This window comes from Hyalella azteca, unplaced genomic scaffold (assembly GCF_000764305.2).
Source record: "Hyalella azteca isolate HAZT.00-mixed unplaced genomic scaffold, Hazt_2.0.2 contig7545, whole genome shotgun sequence".
NCBI classification, from domain to species: Eukaryota; Metazoa; Arthropoda; class Malacostraca; order Amphipoda; family Hyalellidae; genus Hyalella; species Hyalella azteca.
In genome coordinates, this window is record NW_025937668.1 from 1 (window position 1) to 12,758 (window position 12,758).

General features: G+C 38.3%; 1 protein-coding gene across 1 annotated transcript; it reads left to right on the plus strand.

The window, feature by feature from the left end:
• The first annotated feature begins 4,019 nt into the window (after positions 1 to 4,019).
• Positions 4,020 to 6,763, plus strand: LOC108666282. Its single transcript, XM_018153119.2, has 2 exons — positions 4,020 to 4,336; positions 4,484 to 6,763. The coding sequence occupies exons 1-2, from the start codon at positions 4,325 to 4,327 to the stop codon at positions 5,663 to 5,665; spliced, it is 1,194 nt and encodes a 397-aa protein (XP_018008608.1). The 5' UTR covers positions 4,020 to 4,324; the 3' UTR covers positions 5,666 to 6,763.
• Positions 6,764 to 12,758: the final 5,995 nt, after the last annotated feature.

The window sequence follows — 12,758 nt, forward strand, 5'->3', positions numbered from 1 at the left end:
CAAAAGACCAAGAGAATGAAAGCAAACAGAGATCAGTAGCTGCCGAAAAATTATTTTCTACTTTTGAGTCCACATGAAAACGTGGTCTTTAAAAAATTTTTTTATACATTTTATTATTATTGTACTTTATTAGTGAACTTAATTGGTGTACTTTATAAGTGTATTTTATTATTATATTTTATTAGTGTATTTATAGGTGTATTTTTATTAGTGTATTTTATTAGTGTATCCATGTTTTCACAATAGGCCCATCTGGGGTACGAAATAATTCATAAGAAACAAAGAAAATGGAGGGTTTAAAGGTGCAACTAATTCAAAAATGACCATGTGTCAAGCAGGTTGAGCAGATAAGAATGTGCAGCACATTGCGGTAAATAGGTATAAGCTGGTTGTCGGCAGAAGCCTATTCGTACAGGTTTTCACTGTGAACACTTATATTATTATCCTATGTTCAATCTTATGGCAGGTTGGAGCAGGTTGCCCGCGCGGACAAGCCTGCTTTCACTGTGTACGTATATGTACTAACTTTTTAGGTAGTCGTTTTAGAGTGCATGAAAAATAACTACTAACTTGCACGCCACAACGTCCTTTACCCCTTTTAGTGGACAAATGTGATCAAAGACGGACATTTATTCCGAACCGCGTTTGCGTTCAGATGCATCGCTAACTCAAGTAAAATAACTTCCTTTAAATAAACGAGCTTTGAAATTTAGGAACCTTATGAAGTTTATTTCATTAAACTTTGTGACCTTGATACATCCATTCATAACAAGTCTACATCTTTGGACCAATAACACCTCGAAAAATGAGTGATTAAACTTTCGTATTTCAATTATAAACTTGACAAAGACCTTATTTGGCTGACCCTGAAGACCTGCTGATTTTGCTGATAGTAATAAAGTGTCAATGGCCATTTTGAAATGGATGTTTTTGTTACTCGATTCACCGTACAACCGTGCTTAGTTCTGAATGAAAATGCCTGCTTTCGGGAAAAGCTTTTTATTTGGCTTTCATATACTTCATAATTAATATGTGTTATTCAAGATAACTCTCCTTTGATTTATACGGTACCTTTTTAAGAATGGAACTCAATCAATCGTCCAATGCTTCCGAAAAATTTATCACCTCAAGGGAAATTCACTCCAGTTCGGAAGCCACTGCCATTCATTTTAATTTAGTTTTTCTTCTAACAGTCGCTGTACTTCATTAAACCAGTGGTTCCCAAAGTGGGCGATATCGCCCCCGTAGGGGCGGTGGAAAGATTTTGGGGGGCGATAAGGAAGAAGAGAGCGGTAGGGGGGCGGTAGTCCGAAGTCATTGTCAGAAGTTCGTACGTTTGTTTGGCGATTTGTACACAACACGTGCAGCACATGACTCCCAGCAATGGTTTTTTCCCCAGATCGGTATTTTTTTTACCTCCCCTGGGTTGACGTCTCGGACAAATTAACGGCCGGACTCGCGGCCGGTCTCACAGTCAATTTCCAAATTCAATGATCAAGGAATATCTCAAAGTAATGAACTTAACTCGATGAAACTTGGTACACGTATTCATTAGGACCTAATGGTAATGTTTATCTCGCGAAATTTTTTTAAAATTTGCCTTCATTTGTTTTTGCTATAGTTACATGGTAATAGCCTACGGGCCGAAATTCACAGTGATCAAGGAATTTTTCCAAACTACTGAACAGATTCGAACGAAATTTTGAATTTACAGTCCTCACTACCGAACGATAATTTTTGGCTTGTGAAAATTTTTTCGATTGTGCCTTCGTTCGCTAGTTTTCTTTTCATTTCACCTTCATTCGTGATTTAAACAGCAGTACGTGCTTAAATTCGCAGTAATCAAGAAATTTCTTCTGTATAACTCGCGAACGAAAGCAAAATAGAAAAATTGTCACGAGCTAAACATCACCGTTGGGAGGTTAGGTTTTTATATGCAAAATTTCGTTGAAATCTGTTCAGTAGTTTAAAAGAAATTTCTTAATCGCCGCGAATCTAAGCGACAAATTACCCGGCGATACGGGCCGAATATAAGGAAGTGTGAAAGCAAGAATGTTGGTGAAATGAAAAAAAAAAACTCGCAAACGAAGGTGAAATCAAAAATTTTTATAAGCTAAAAAATCACTGTTTGGTAGTTAGGAATGTATATTCAAAATTTCGTTCAAATCTGTTCAGTAGTTTGGAAGAAATTCTTTGATCACTGCGAATTTCGACCTGTATCGCAAAGTAACTCACGAATAAAGGTGAAATTTAAAAATGTTTCACGAGCTAAACATCACTGTTAGATTCTGATGAATACGTGTTCCGAGTTTCATAGAGCTGCGTGCATTAGTTTTGGAGATATTACTTGATAATTGAAGTTGGAGATTGGTCGTGAGACCGGCCACGAATCTGGCCGTAAATCTGCCCGAGACGTCCTAGGTTTCTAGTGCTGAAACAGTTGAAACAGCTGAAAAATATATTGGTTCACTAAATGGGGTTCTATTTGTGAAATACACATTTGTGTGAAACCTTTATCTTTTAAAATTGCAGCGTACCAAATTTCAAGAAAGAAGTGTATGTTTTTGTATGTGTCTGTGGGGGGCGCTAGAAATTCACTAGGTAGCCAAAGGGCGCGCCATCCAGAAAAAGTTTGGGAAGCACTGCTTTAAACTATCTTGTATTAGCAGCACGATGCTTAGTTACCAAGCGGAGGGAATATAACTCGCGTATGAGGTATTAACCGATGAATTACTCATTGACATTGTCCAAAATTATTTACTGGGTAAGAGTCCAACTTCATCTTTACCCACGAATTATAAACAGTAAATTTTTAAATAATATCCTCTTGCGACACAGAAACAATGAACTTTAAGCCGGAGGTTGACATGGCTCCCGGTCCCTTTACGTATTCAAACCCACGAGAGGAATGTCTACATCGACTTCTCACACGAGCTTGTCACGGATGGTACAGGAGTATTCCTGCTAGCCCTGGCATAAAAAAGGATCTCAGCAACTTTTTGAAGCCTTTTTCTGTCGTGGTGAGTTGACTTCATTTAGTATTACCAGTTCAAACTTCATTTAGTATGGCCAGTTCAAACTTCATATGGTATTACCAGTTCAAACTTTATATGGTATTACCAGTCAGAAGAAAAATGTGATACTGCATGCCTTTCTCTTTCGGGATAAGTTGACTTCAGTAGGTATTTGATAAGTTCTAAGCAAGTGTTATACTTGGAAACTTTTTAATCAGCCATCGAATGCTCATAGATTAAAAAAATGAGTCTTATACTCCTTAAAAACTTTTTGAAACCCAACTTAGACACCTACTTCTTACAACATTAAAAAGTTTCACTCGCTTTCTTACTGCTGAAAAATGTTAGAAAAACTCGATCATCAGCGGCGTAACATATACAGGTGATCGCATATTGCATCGTTAACACTAATAATGATACTCATCATGTGTATAATGCACGTACTGCTGAACTCCGTATTGGTGAGCTCCGCATGCGCAATTTTCCTGCGTGTAACTGAGGAAAAAATTCGAAGAAAATCCAACAGAAATGAAGAAAAATCCGGAAAATTATCCGAGTAAACTCGAACGCGTCCGAAAAGTTGTGATGAAACTGAAGCTGCGAGGAAGTGATTGGGTTTTCCCCCACACGCCATCGAGGTAAGATGCCTAGACCTGAAGCTCGCTATTTTCTGGTGAGGGTTAGTCAGCTTTTCAGAAGAATCCTAACTTTGAAAATATATCTATAGTAGACTAGATCGAAAATAGCGCAATGATATCACTCGGACAATATAAGTTGTGCGTGAAATATGCTGTCATGGAAGAAGCTCAGTTGCCGTATGCATGCTAGGAAAAATTCTTCGGGAATTCAGGATTTTAATTATGCTTTGCTAGTGCAGCTAATATTGTTTGCAGGTTGCCGTCGCATCCCACCGCCTCGCCGCACCTGCTCTGCGCACTCGATGTTACTTTGCAGGTTGCCTTCACATCTCCTCGCCTCGTCGCCGCTGCAGCGAAAGTCGTCATTAGACTTCGCCAGTTTCATGAGCTTTTATGGAAGAAAGTGAAGCGATCTCACGGGAGATTTTTACACCTCCTACGTGCTTTAAGCATGGACTATAATAATTATCTTAGCCCTAAAGTTTCAGTGGAAAAGGGAAGAGAATTTTCGGTAGGCTGTCAGTACCTTGGCAGGCCTGGGGCGACGTGCAGCTTCGTTTTAGCGTGCATCTTTCTATTCCCGGTTAGGTTATCCATACTTTGTCTCAAATTTGATGAGGAGGAATTTCCAAACCAGTGCACTGAGACTATTTCTGGTCTGCATTTACGGGCATGAATCTTCAGGTGGGAAGTGAAATGCCACACGCACGACTTACAAAGGATTATGTTAGATGCTAGTATTATCAAATGCATGAAAAAAAACACAGACATTATAATATTCGAATGAGGTTTCATCCGCCACTGAATGATGTTTCGCTTGTTTACGTGCAGATGCTGGTGATGGTGGTGCTGGGAGTGATGGTGGCGCTTCAAGAGGCTCAAGGCTTCTTAAGGCTTCGCAGGTACGGCTTGAGGCGGCGAGGGCCAAAAAGGCCTGCCAGAAACTTCATGATCGGCCTGAAAGTAGTAAATAAACCAAGAAGCATCCACGGTCAAGACGAAAAATTTTATCACGTAAACGGACGCAGTCATTCATTTTACCCTGTTCCGAACATACAGCACTACGCGCATTCTAGGCACAGTCGTGCGCACAATCCTAATTCCTTTATAATGTACGAACCCATGAACGGGCTCGGTCCCAATTACGGGCTCAAATACAAGCAGATTCACAATCGTGGTCCAATTCACGGACACGCTCCAATCTATGGACATGTGAACGGACTCGGTCCTGATCCCGGACCCAAATACGAGCGCAGTCCCGATCCTGGTCCAGTGTTCGCACACGCACCAATCTATGGACCCATAACCGGACTCGGTCCTGATCCCGGACCCAAATTCGAGCGTAGTTCCGGTCCTGGTCCAATGTTCGGACACGCACCAATTTACGGTCCAGTTTTTTTCCACGGAGTGAGCCATCCAGGCCATTCCTTCCTCGGGGGTCACTACCATTGGTTCCCTGATTTCTATCATCATGAACATACATACAACCACAATTCTCTCACTGATCTATCATACGATGATCAAAAGGAGATTAGAGAAAAAGGTTACAGAGAAGAAGACTTCAACGGCACCATGCCTTCAATTCACGGCAAAAATAATGCTGAGCATCAAGCGGGCGGTGAAGTCATGGATGTGTTTCGCGAACATTCGTTCGAACAAGATGATGGCGACAACTTTAACTTTGAGGAGCACTCCAGCGGAGATTATAGCGCACCCATACACAGCCACTTGCCGGAACATTTTCCAACAGCAGGAATTCAGCGCCAGGAGTTGCAATCTACAAATTCAGGACGACCAACCATTTTTCCTTACATTCAACAGACAGAGAATTCAAAAAATTATTGGCCAAAATTTGATTTTAGCAGAACTCGTGACTCGTATATGCAACATGAATCAAGCTACGTGCCAAGAAGCTCCACTCAAGGCAGCCATCACGTAGGTTCACGGCTGATTAACTGTCCATATTCCGATTGCAGCAAGCGATTGATAGAACAAATCTGGAGAAGAAAATGAAAGTGCGACATGCATATTAAATTGCAAGGCTCCACAGAACATTTTACGTAGATATGAAGCAGATAAAATGTATATCAGCGAACGTTGAAACACTGTGAGATTTGCTTTGAAGTAATGCCTCAGTCTACCAGTATACTATTTGAGACATCAAATCTATCATTATGAATAAACTATATTTTTCGGGATTCCTAAAATATTAACGCACATTAAACAAAAATAGAAATGAGTCAACTCTGATTATTATTCATTAAAAGAGAGTCGAACAAGAGTGTTCAATTTACTTAAATCTTCTGCCCATTTATGTCAACTTAATTTCATTAAATTAAAAGATAATATAACTCAAGATTTTAATTGATATTTATTTCCCGGATCGGGGACTGTTCAAAGATCCTAGGACAAAGAAATTGTCACGGAGAAATAAAGCTGCGTCTCTCCATCTATAGAGTCTATATAGACTCTAGAAAGATCCATTGCATGCGCACGAGGCCAACATTTCCACTGTTGATAGATATTGACGATGTGCCGGTTTTCATACCATGCGATTTGATAACGCTATAGAGGAGCGACATTGCGTGTTGAATTTAAAATGAGGCTGACATGAAATATTATCTCTTTTCGCTGTATTTTATGTATTGTTTATCAACAGTAAAATTGAGTGCGAAAGTTGTCGGTTACTAGTCGAACTAAGAAGCTACTTTCCATCAAGAAAAAACACTGGGAAGCTCAAGAAGAGGGCGTTCAATGCTCGAATGAGCTTGAATTGAATTCGAAAAAAGTAGATTGCACGTTACGGAGAAGATCGCGTTGCCAGAAAATCTCCTATTCCTCGTCCTCGTAAATATATCTGAGGAATCTAAATTAGCGCATGCCCCTTGTTTGTGTCTATTGTTTTAGAAATCGGCAAGATTTTAACTTACCTCTCAAATTGGTATGTTACTTGATCAATCCTCGGGAAATTTCAAGTATTTGATGTTGCAACTTTACTTTCCCATTGCATTTTTATTATTTCCTCTGAAGATTTCTATTGCATGCAGACACTGAACTTAGTGCACAGCTCCTCGAGGGCAGGCTTACTGCGCTCAATACAGTAGTAAATAAATAAACCTTCGAGATCATTCTGATAGTCTTCGAGATCATTGGTCTAGCCGTGTACCATACAATGTGGAAAACACCTCTGTACCAAGATTAGATATTTTGTTAGTTGAACGGTCCCATATATATATGTATACTTGACTTTTTCCGTTTTATCCCGTGGACAAAATAATAATAAATAACTTGCTGGCTTTGCCCTAATGTAATCACATTTTGCGCCTCTACAAGTTGTCAGAAGTGAATATACTATTACATTTTCTAATAGCCCAATCAATGCATTCTACCAAATTTAAGTAGGTACTGCAATATGATGTTTTCGAAACGCATTTAAAATTGTTCAAAAGCTTATGTAATAATGAGAAATGATGACTTTCTACACGTTAAATTTTTTATAGTTATATGCACGTTCAGAGAGTATCAGACAGTGGTGGACCGCCTGCAGATCAATTTAAGTATCTTAAATTATGCGAGTTGTTTAAATTAGGGAGACTACAACTATACTCACCATTCCCTAATGCTGATTAAAAATATATGTTGTGCATCCTTAATGTAAATCATGAATTAGTAATTTGGATAATGTGTATAATAATAAATCATTGATTCCGGATAAGAAACATGTGTTGCACTCTTGCCTCATTGTGTAGAGGATCTCAGCAGATCAGTTGCGCCCAGAGTCCTCTTTTTCTTCACCTTCACCTAATTTTACCTCTGCATTAAATATGTTAAGCCTTTCATGAAGGTTGCCAATATTGATATTAATGGTTATACTCAAATAATGCAGATATTTTTACCACTACACAGGAATTGAATGATAACTTGAAATGATCAGAAATTATTATATTAATCGCAGTCCTATGCTGAGACGTTGTCTTGGAAGTTACGTGAATAGACTAAACATAAATAATTATATAAGACATCCAAATATTGTTAGTAATGAAGTTAATTTACAACAATTTGAAGGAAGTTTCATTAATTCGAATAATTTTGTATTTTATCTTTGTAAATTTGAATTATCAGATGGACGCAACTGGATTCACTGTTGATGAAGTCCATGAACGATGCTATACTCGTAGAATTTCAGAATTTGTAAAGTTACAAAATTTGTTAAATCTTTTTTTGTCGCCTCATCATTCTTCTATATTAAATTCAGTTTGGACGGTGATACATGTAGTTTTGGTATTTATTTGTAAACAACACTAGATATTATTATTTGTAAACAACATAAAAACAGGAAGTTGTGGCACCGAGTTTTTAACATCTACTTTCACCCTTTTACATTGCAATTAATTGATTAGACCAGTTATATCTGTAGTTATAATCCATAATTGATTGGTGATATTTCGGACTGGATCAATAATTGGAGCTAATATGGGAAATAATCATACCTGACCATGAAATTGTTACCTAACTAGGCTTGTAGCGGCATCTTGAAGCAATACTTGCTAAAAAAACTGACAACTATTACTTGCCCCATGTACAAGTCTACGCGCAGGGAAAATTAGGTACGGTAATATAGAATATTATAGCCGGTACTGCTAACTGACAACTTGCTCCGCGTACACGCGCACCCTCTTATAGCCCTTTACGGCAGGCGATTGCGGCTACACGTAATAATTCCTGATCATGTCAGACGAAATATTTATGAACGAGGAGTGATTTAACGGTATGAAATCGCTGCCCTGTTTCACTGGAAATTTCATTTGTTCATTGAACGAGGAAATAATCTTTGATTAGAGCGAGCATGCAATGACAATATAATGTAATATAGTTACTCTTGTTTTCTTATTACAAAAATCAGTCGTATATTGCACTAATTTCTCACGTAATTTCATTATGTCTGAAGCACATGACTTGTCAATATCGTTCAGGCTCGCAGAGCAATCAAATCTGTCAAATTATTTACGATATCTGTATGATTTGATAAGAAATAGCAATCGATACTATCACTCTTGCGATAACAACCGATCGAAAAGTTGACCCAGATCGAGCTCGTTGCAAAATTGTACTTTTTAAACAGATTAAACGGTCGTGCTCTTTCCCACGTAATATTGAGTTCAAGTCTTGAAAAATAAAAATAATAATCCTTGAAAAATAAATTGCAGCGAAAATGTATATACGGTAACATTTAAGGAAGTAATACATAGTGCTGGTTCATATATAGTGGTTACCTTTATTAAAACCACCAATTTCATATTTTAAAGATTGGGTGATATTGGTTCAATATGTTTATTAGGTAGATCTTCCAAACAAAAGTCTTGAAATATAATTGCTTGGAGAACGTTTTGTTTGCATGCAGCTATGATTCTTTTAGGCGATGCTGTGCATACGAAGTAAAAGAATTTGAAAATTATAAGTAACAAAATACATGTGCATAATCTAATCTATTCAATAAATTGTGTGAATAGTGTCAACACATAATTGGCTGAAAACCAATTACTTGAAATTAGTGGTTGTGAAGAAATAAAGTAATAAAATTTTAATGAGAAATTATTCCCGATTTGGTTTCCTGAAACCGTCACAATATTTGTTCCAAATTTCACTTGGAGGAATTCTCCTTTCAAATAAGCATGATATGGAATGTGCGTGAGAAATACACCGCGCACCACGAGAATAAAGCATATCTTTTATAGCTCACGTCCCAGTCCTAAAACTGAGCGTGTTGTGAAATACTACACGTATGACCATCGTCCAAGTCACCCTACGGTGGGAGACTTATTCCACTCTCACTCATCATGCTGGGGAACTTGGTAGAGCGGTAGACATTTCGGCATTCGGGTAACGAATAACTGGTGCTGTAACGAATAACAGCTGCTATAACGAATAACAGGTGCTGTAACGAATAACAGGTGCTGTAACGAATAACAGGCGCTGTAACGAATAACAGGCGCTGTAACGAATAACAGGCGCTGTAACGAATAACAGGTGCTGTAACGAATAACAGGTGCTGTAACGAATAACAGGTGCTGTAACGAATAACATGTGCTGTAACGAATAACAGGTGCTGTAACGAATAACAGGCGCTGTAACGAATAACAGGTGCTGTAACGAATAACAGGTGCTGTAACGAATAACAGGTGCTGTAACGAATAACTGGTGCTGTAACCGTACAGCTGGAGTACAGTGCAACGCGCCGCCACTCACTTTCTCTCAAAACGCATAACATTTGAAGTGGCTAACTTTTTCCCTGGATTGTATTGAATGAGAAGTACGAGACTCGAATGGATCATAGAATTATTGGTTTTGTGTCTAACGAAAATGAACACAAATGATATTGCGTACTATTTTTAGATGAGTGAGATAACCAATTAAAAACGTTGCAACATCACAACACGTGCGATCTTAGCAATTATAATACATTATACACCTAAAAAATTTTTGTACAACCATCAAGTCCCGCCCCCTTTACTGCAATGTATGAACACTTGACAAAGATTTTCGTCGTTCAGAGACCATTTGATATCGGGAAAGCTGTCGCTGATTCTCATGTTGACATATTATCTCCCTAAGGTATTTCCCCTTTCTTTAGCTTGCTATAATTCATCAGTAATAGACATTATCTGCTGGGGGCAGAAGATAAATGCAAATGTTAAAAGACCTCCGGAGGCAATCCTTCTCTCGCTCGGCGCAAGCGAAACAAATCAATGAAAGCTACGAGCCCAGCGGCGAGTAATAACGGCGCGGAAATCGCTTACAGGCAAAAGCTCTGATGTGCGAAGACTGCAAACCTGTGGCACGACTCAATACATAGTTACGATATCACCTTTCTATAAACAAAACGCTAATTCGGCGTTAAAAGTTATTCGGCCGTCATCAGACGTGAAAGATGTGTTCAAGGACTTGAATAACATGGTTTAATGAGTGAATTTCTAAGATTCATCTTCGAGATCCGGTTCAAGTAACCTTCGGGATAAAAATCGAAAGTCTGCCATTTCTTATCAGAGGACGATTAACGACCTAAGATTTTTAATCTTAGAACGATTAACGTCCTAAGATTTTCGAAATTGGTTTCTCGACACTAACGACACGGTACATTTATGCAGTTTGAAAATGCATAAATCGATTGTAATATCATAGTCTGTAATATGGTGCAGTTTGTCGGCGTTATGGGAAGTAGAGGGCTCTAGTTCTGCAGTGTGCACCGCTGCATTAAATGGAGGCGAGTTTCACTTCATCTAGTAAGTCATCTAACTAATGGTCGCATACATGAGAACAGTTCTTGTGGATGATGCGGCTGAGAACTTAAATAGGTTTACTATGTAAGTGAAATCATTTTTTTACGATCAAAATTTCGCGTATTTTTTTTTAAATCCCAGTGTCAAATAAATTGTATCAAGTTATTTTAATGAATATGATGTGTATTATAGATTTCTTCCGTTAAGTTTAACAGTTCAGTTTCACTAACAATGTATTCAGTGAAATAGTACACATTCAAATATCGAAACAATGATACCTACTAATCAGATTGTTTAAAATTTCACGAAAAAAACGCCGAAAAATGTAGCAATTACTAAAGGGAACCAAAATGCCACGTTTTTATCAGGATTTTTTCCTAAAAATCCACCAGTAATGATAGCAAGAAAAATTGGACATGCAGGGGCTGAAAGGAAAAGCTCCAGAGCAGTTACGAGATGCCATAGAGTTCCTGAGGTGTAAGAATCGTGCGCCTGGAGGCCCGTGTGATGACTTACGATGGAATATTGAGCGATTTTTATCGTCTCAAAATGACCGCTTCCCTTCCATTACTGGCAAATAACGCATATTTATCTGAAATTAATGAGTTCCGATACTAGCCAATAGCAATGTTATGAAAAAAGTGTTTGTTAGAACGAGCAAACTGTATAATTAATGTGTAGGCTTTTTGCAAATTATTACAATTATTCCCCTATCGGATAATCATCGTTTTATTATTCCCTTCAATTATTGCCAAACCTTTTCCGACATTCTTAATTTACGAGCTTGAATCCGAGAATATTTTTGAATTTTTTTAACTCACGGAACGCAAAATTTCGAATGGAAGAAATTGAACAAAAACATAAGAATATCATCAGAAACAGTTCAACTTGGCTGGGATTCACGAAACGGTAAAAATTCAATTAAAAAACAACTAAAAAATGCAATACTTCAACTAAGTAAGTGAAACTAGCAGTAAAGTAATTTATTTCTGCTTTATTTACACAGACTACATTGCACCGAAAGCAGCTCATGTAGATGGCGCACTGTTGAGCAATAATTGGTATTTCTGAAATTGGAAGCTTTATTATAGTAGATTTTAAGAGTTACACACCACATACAATGGGAATGGGAATATTATTATGGTTTAAACCTCTATATGGCAGTGGCGTCACTGTGCCGGTTTTATATAGTGGGGCTTAAGTAAGCCTAAAATGTTCTGAAATCCCTAAATAATTTTGTGTTCAAGCATTATTATCTCTCTACAAAAATGCCGACCACTTCGATATAATGTGGCCTGAATATACTTTTAAATAAACAACCATACAACCAGTGATTATTACCTTAACTTAAGCATGATCATCAATCTTATGGGCTTATCCCCCCTGCATTGAAACCTGGGGCTTAGCCTCTTCTGTCCCTAAAAACTAGTGACGTCCCTGCTCTACGTGTAGATTATTTATCAAACCCTCTCAATTTACCTATGTCGAGGCACTATGCGTAACCCCCATGCCCTAAAATTGAGTGCACCCACTGATCTCTTTCTCGAGAAAGAAAAGTCGCGGTTGCCATATTTTGACATATCCGAATTGCTTCCGCAATCCCAGCCATCATGGACCACATATGAGTTGTTGCACAAAATTTTAAGCCACCGCTGTCGTACATTTCGGCCGCACGAGCGACTGCGTTGCTTTCAACGGCATTTACGAGCGGCGTTTTTTTCAAGTCTGTCGGAAGCTACGTACGTCAGCGTGGGATTGCTGAAACGCCTTTTAGCTTCGGCAATCAGCGTCGCTTGAAGCTGCGGTATATAAGGCGCGTAGATGAATCT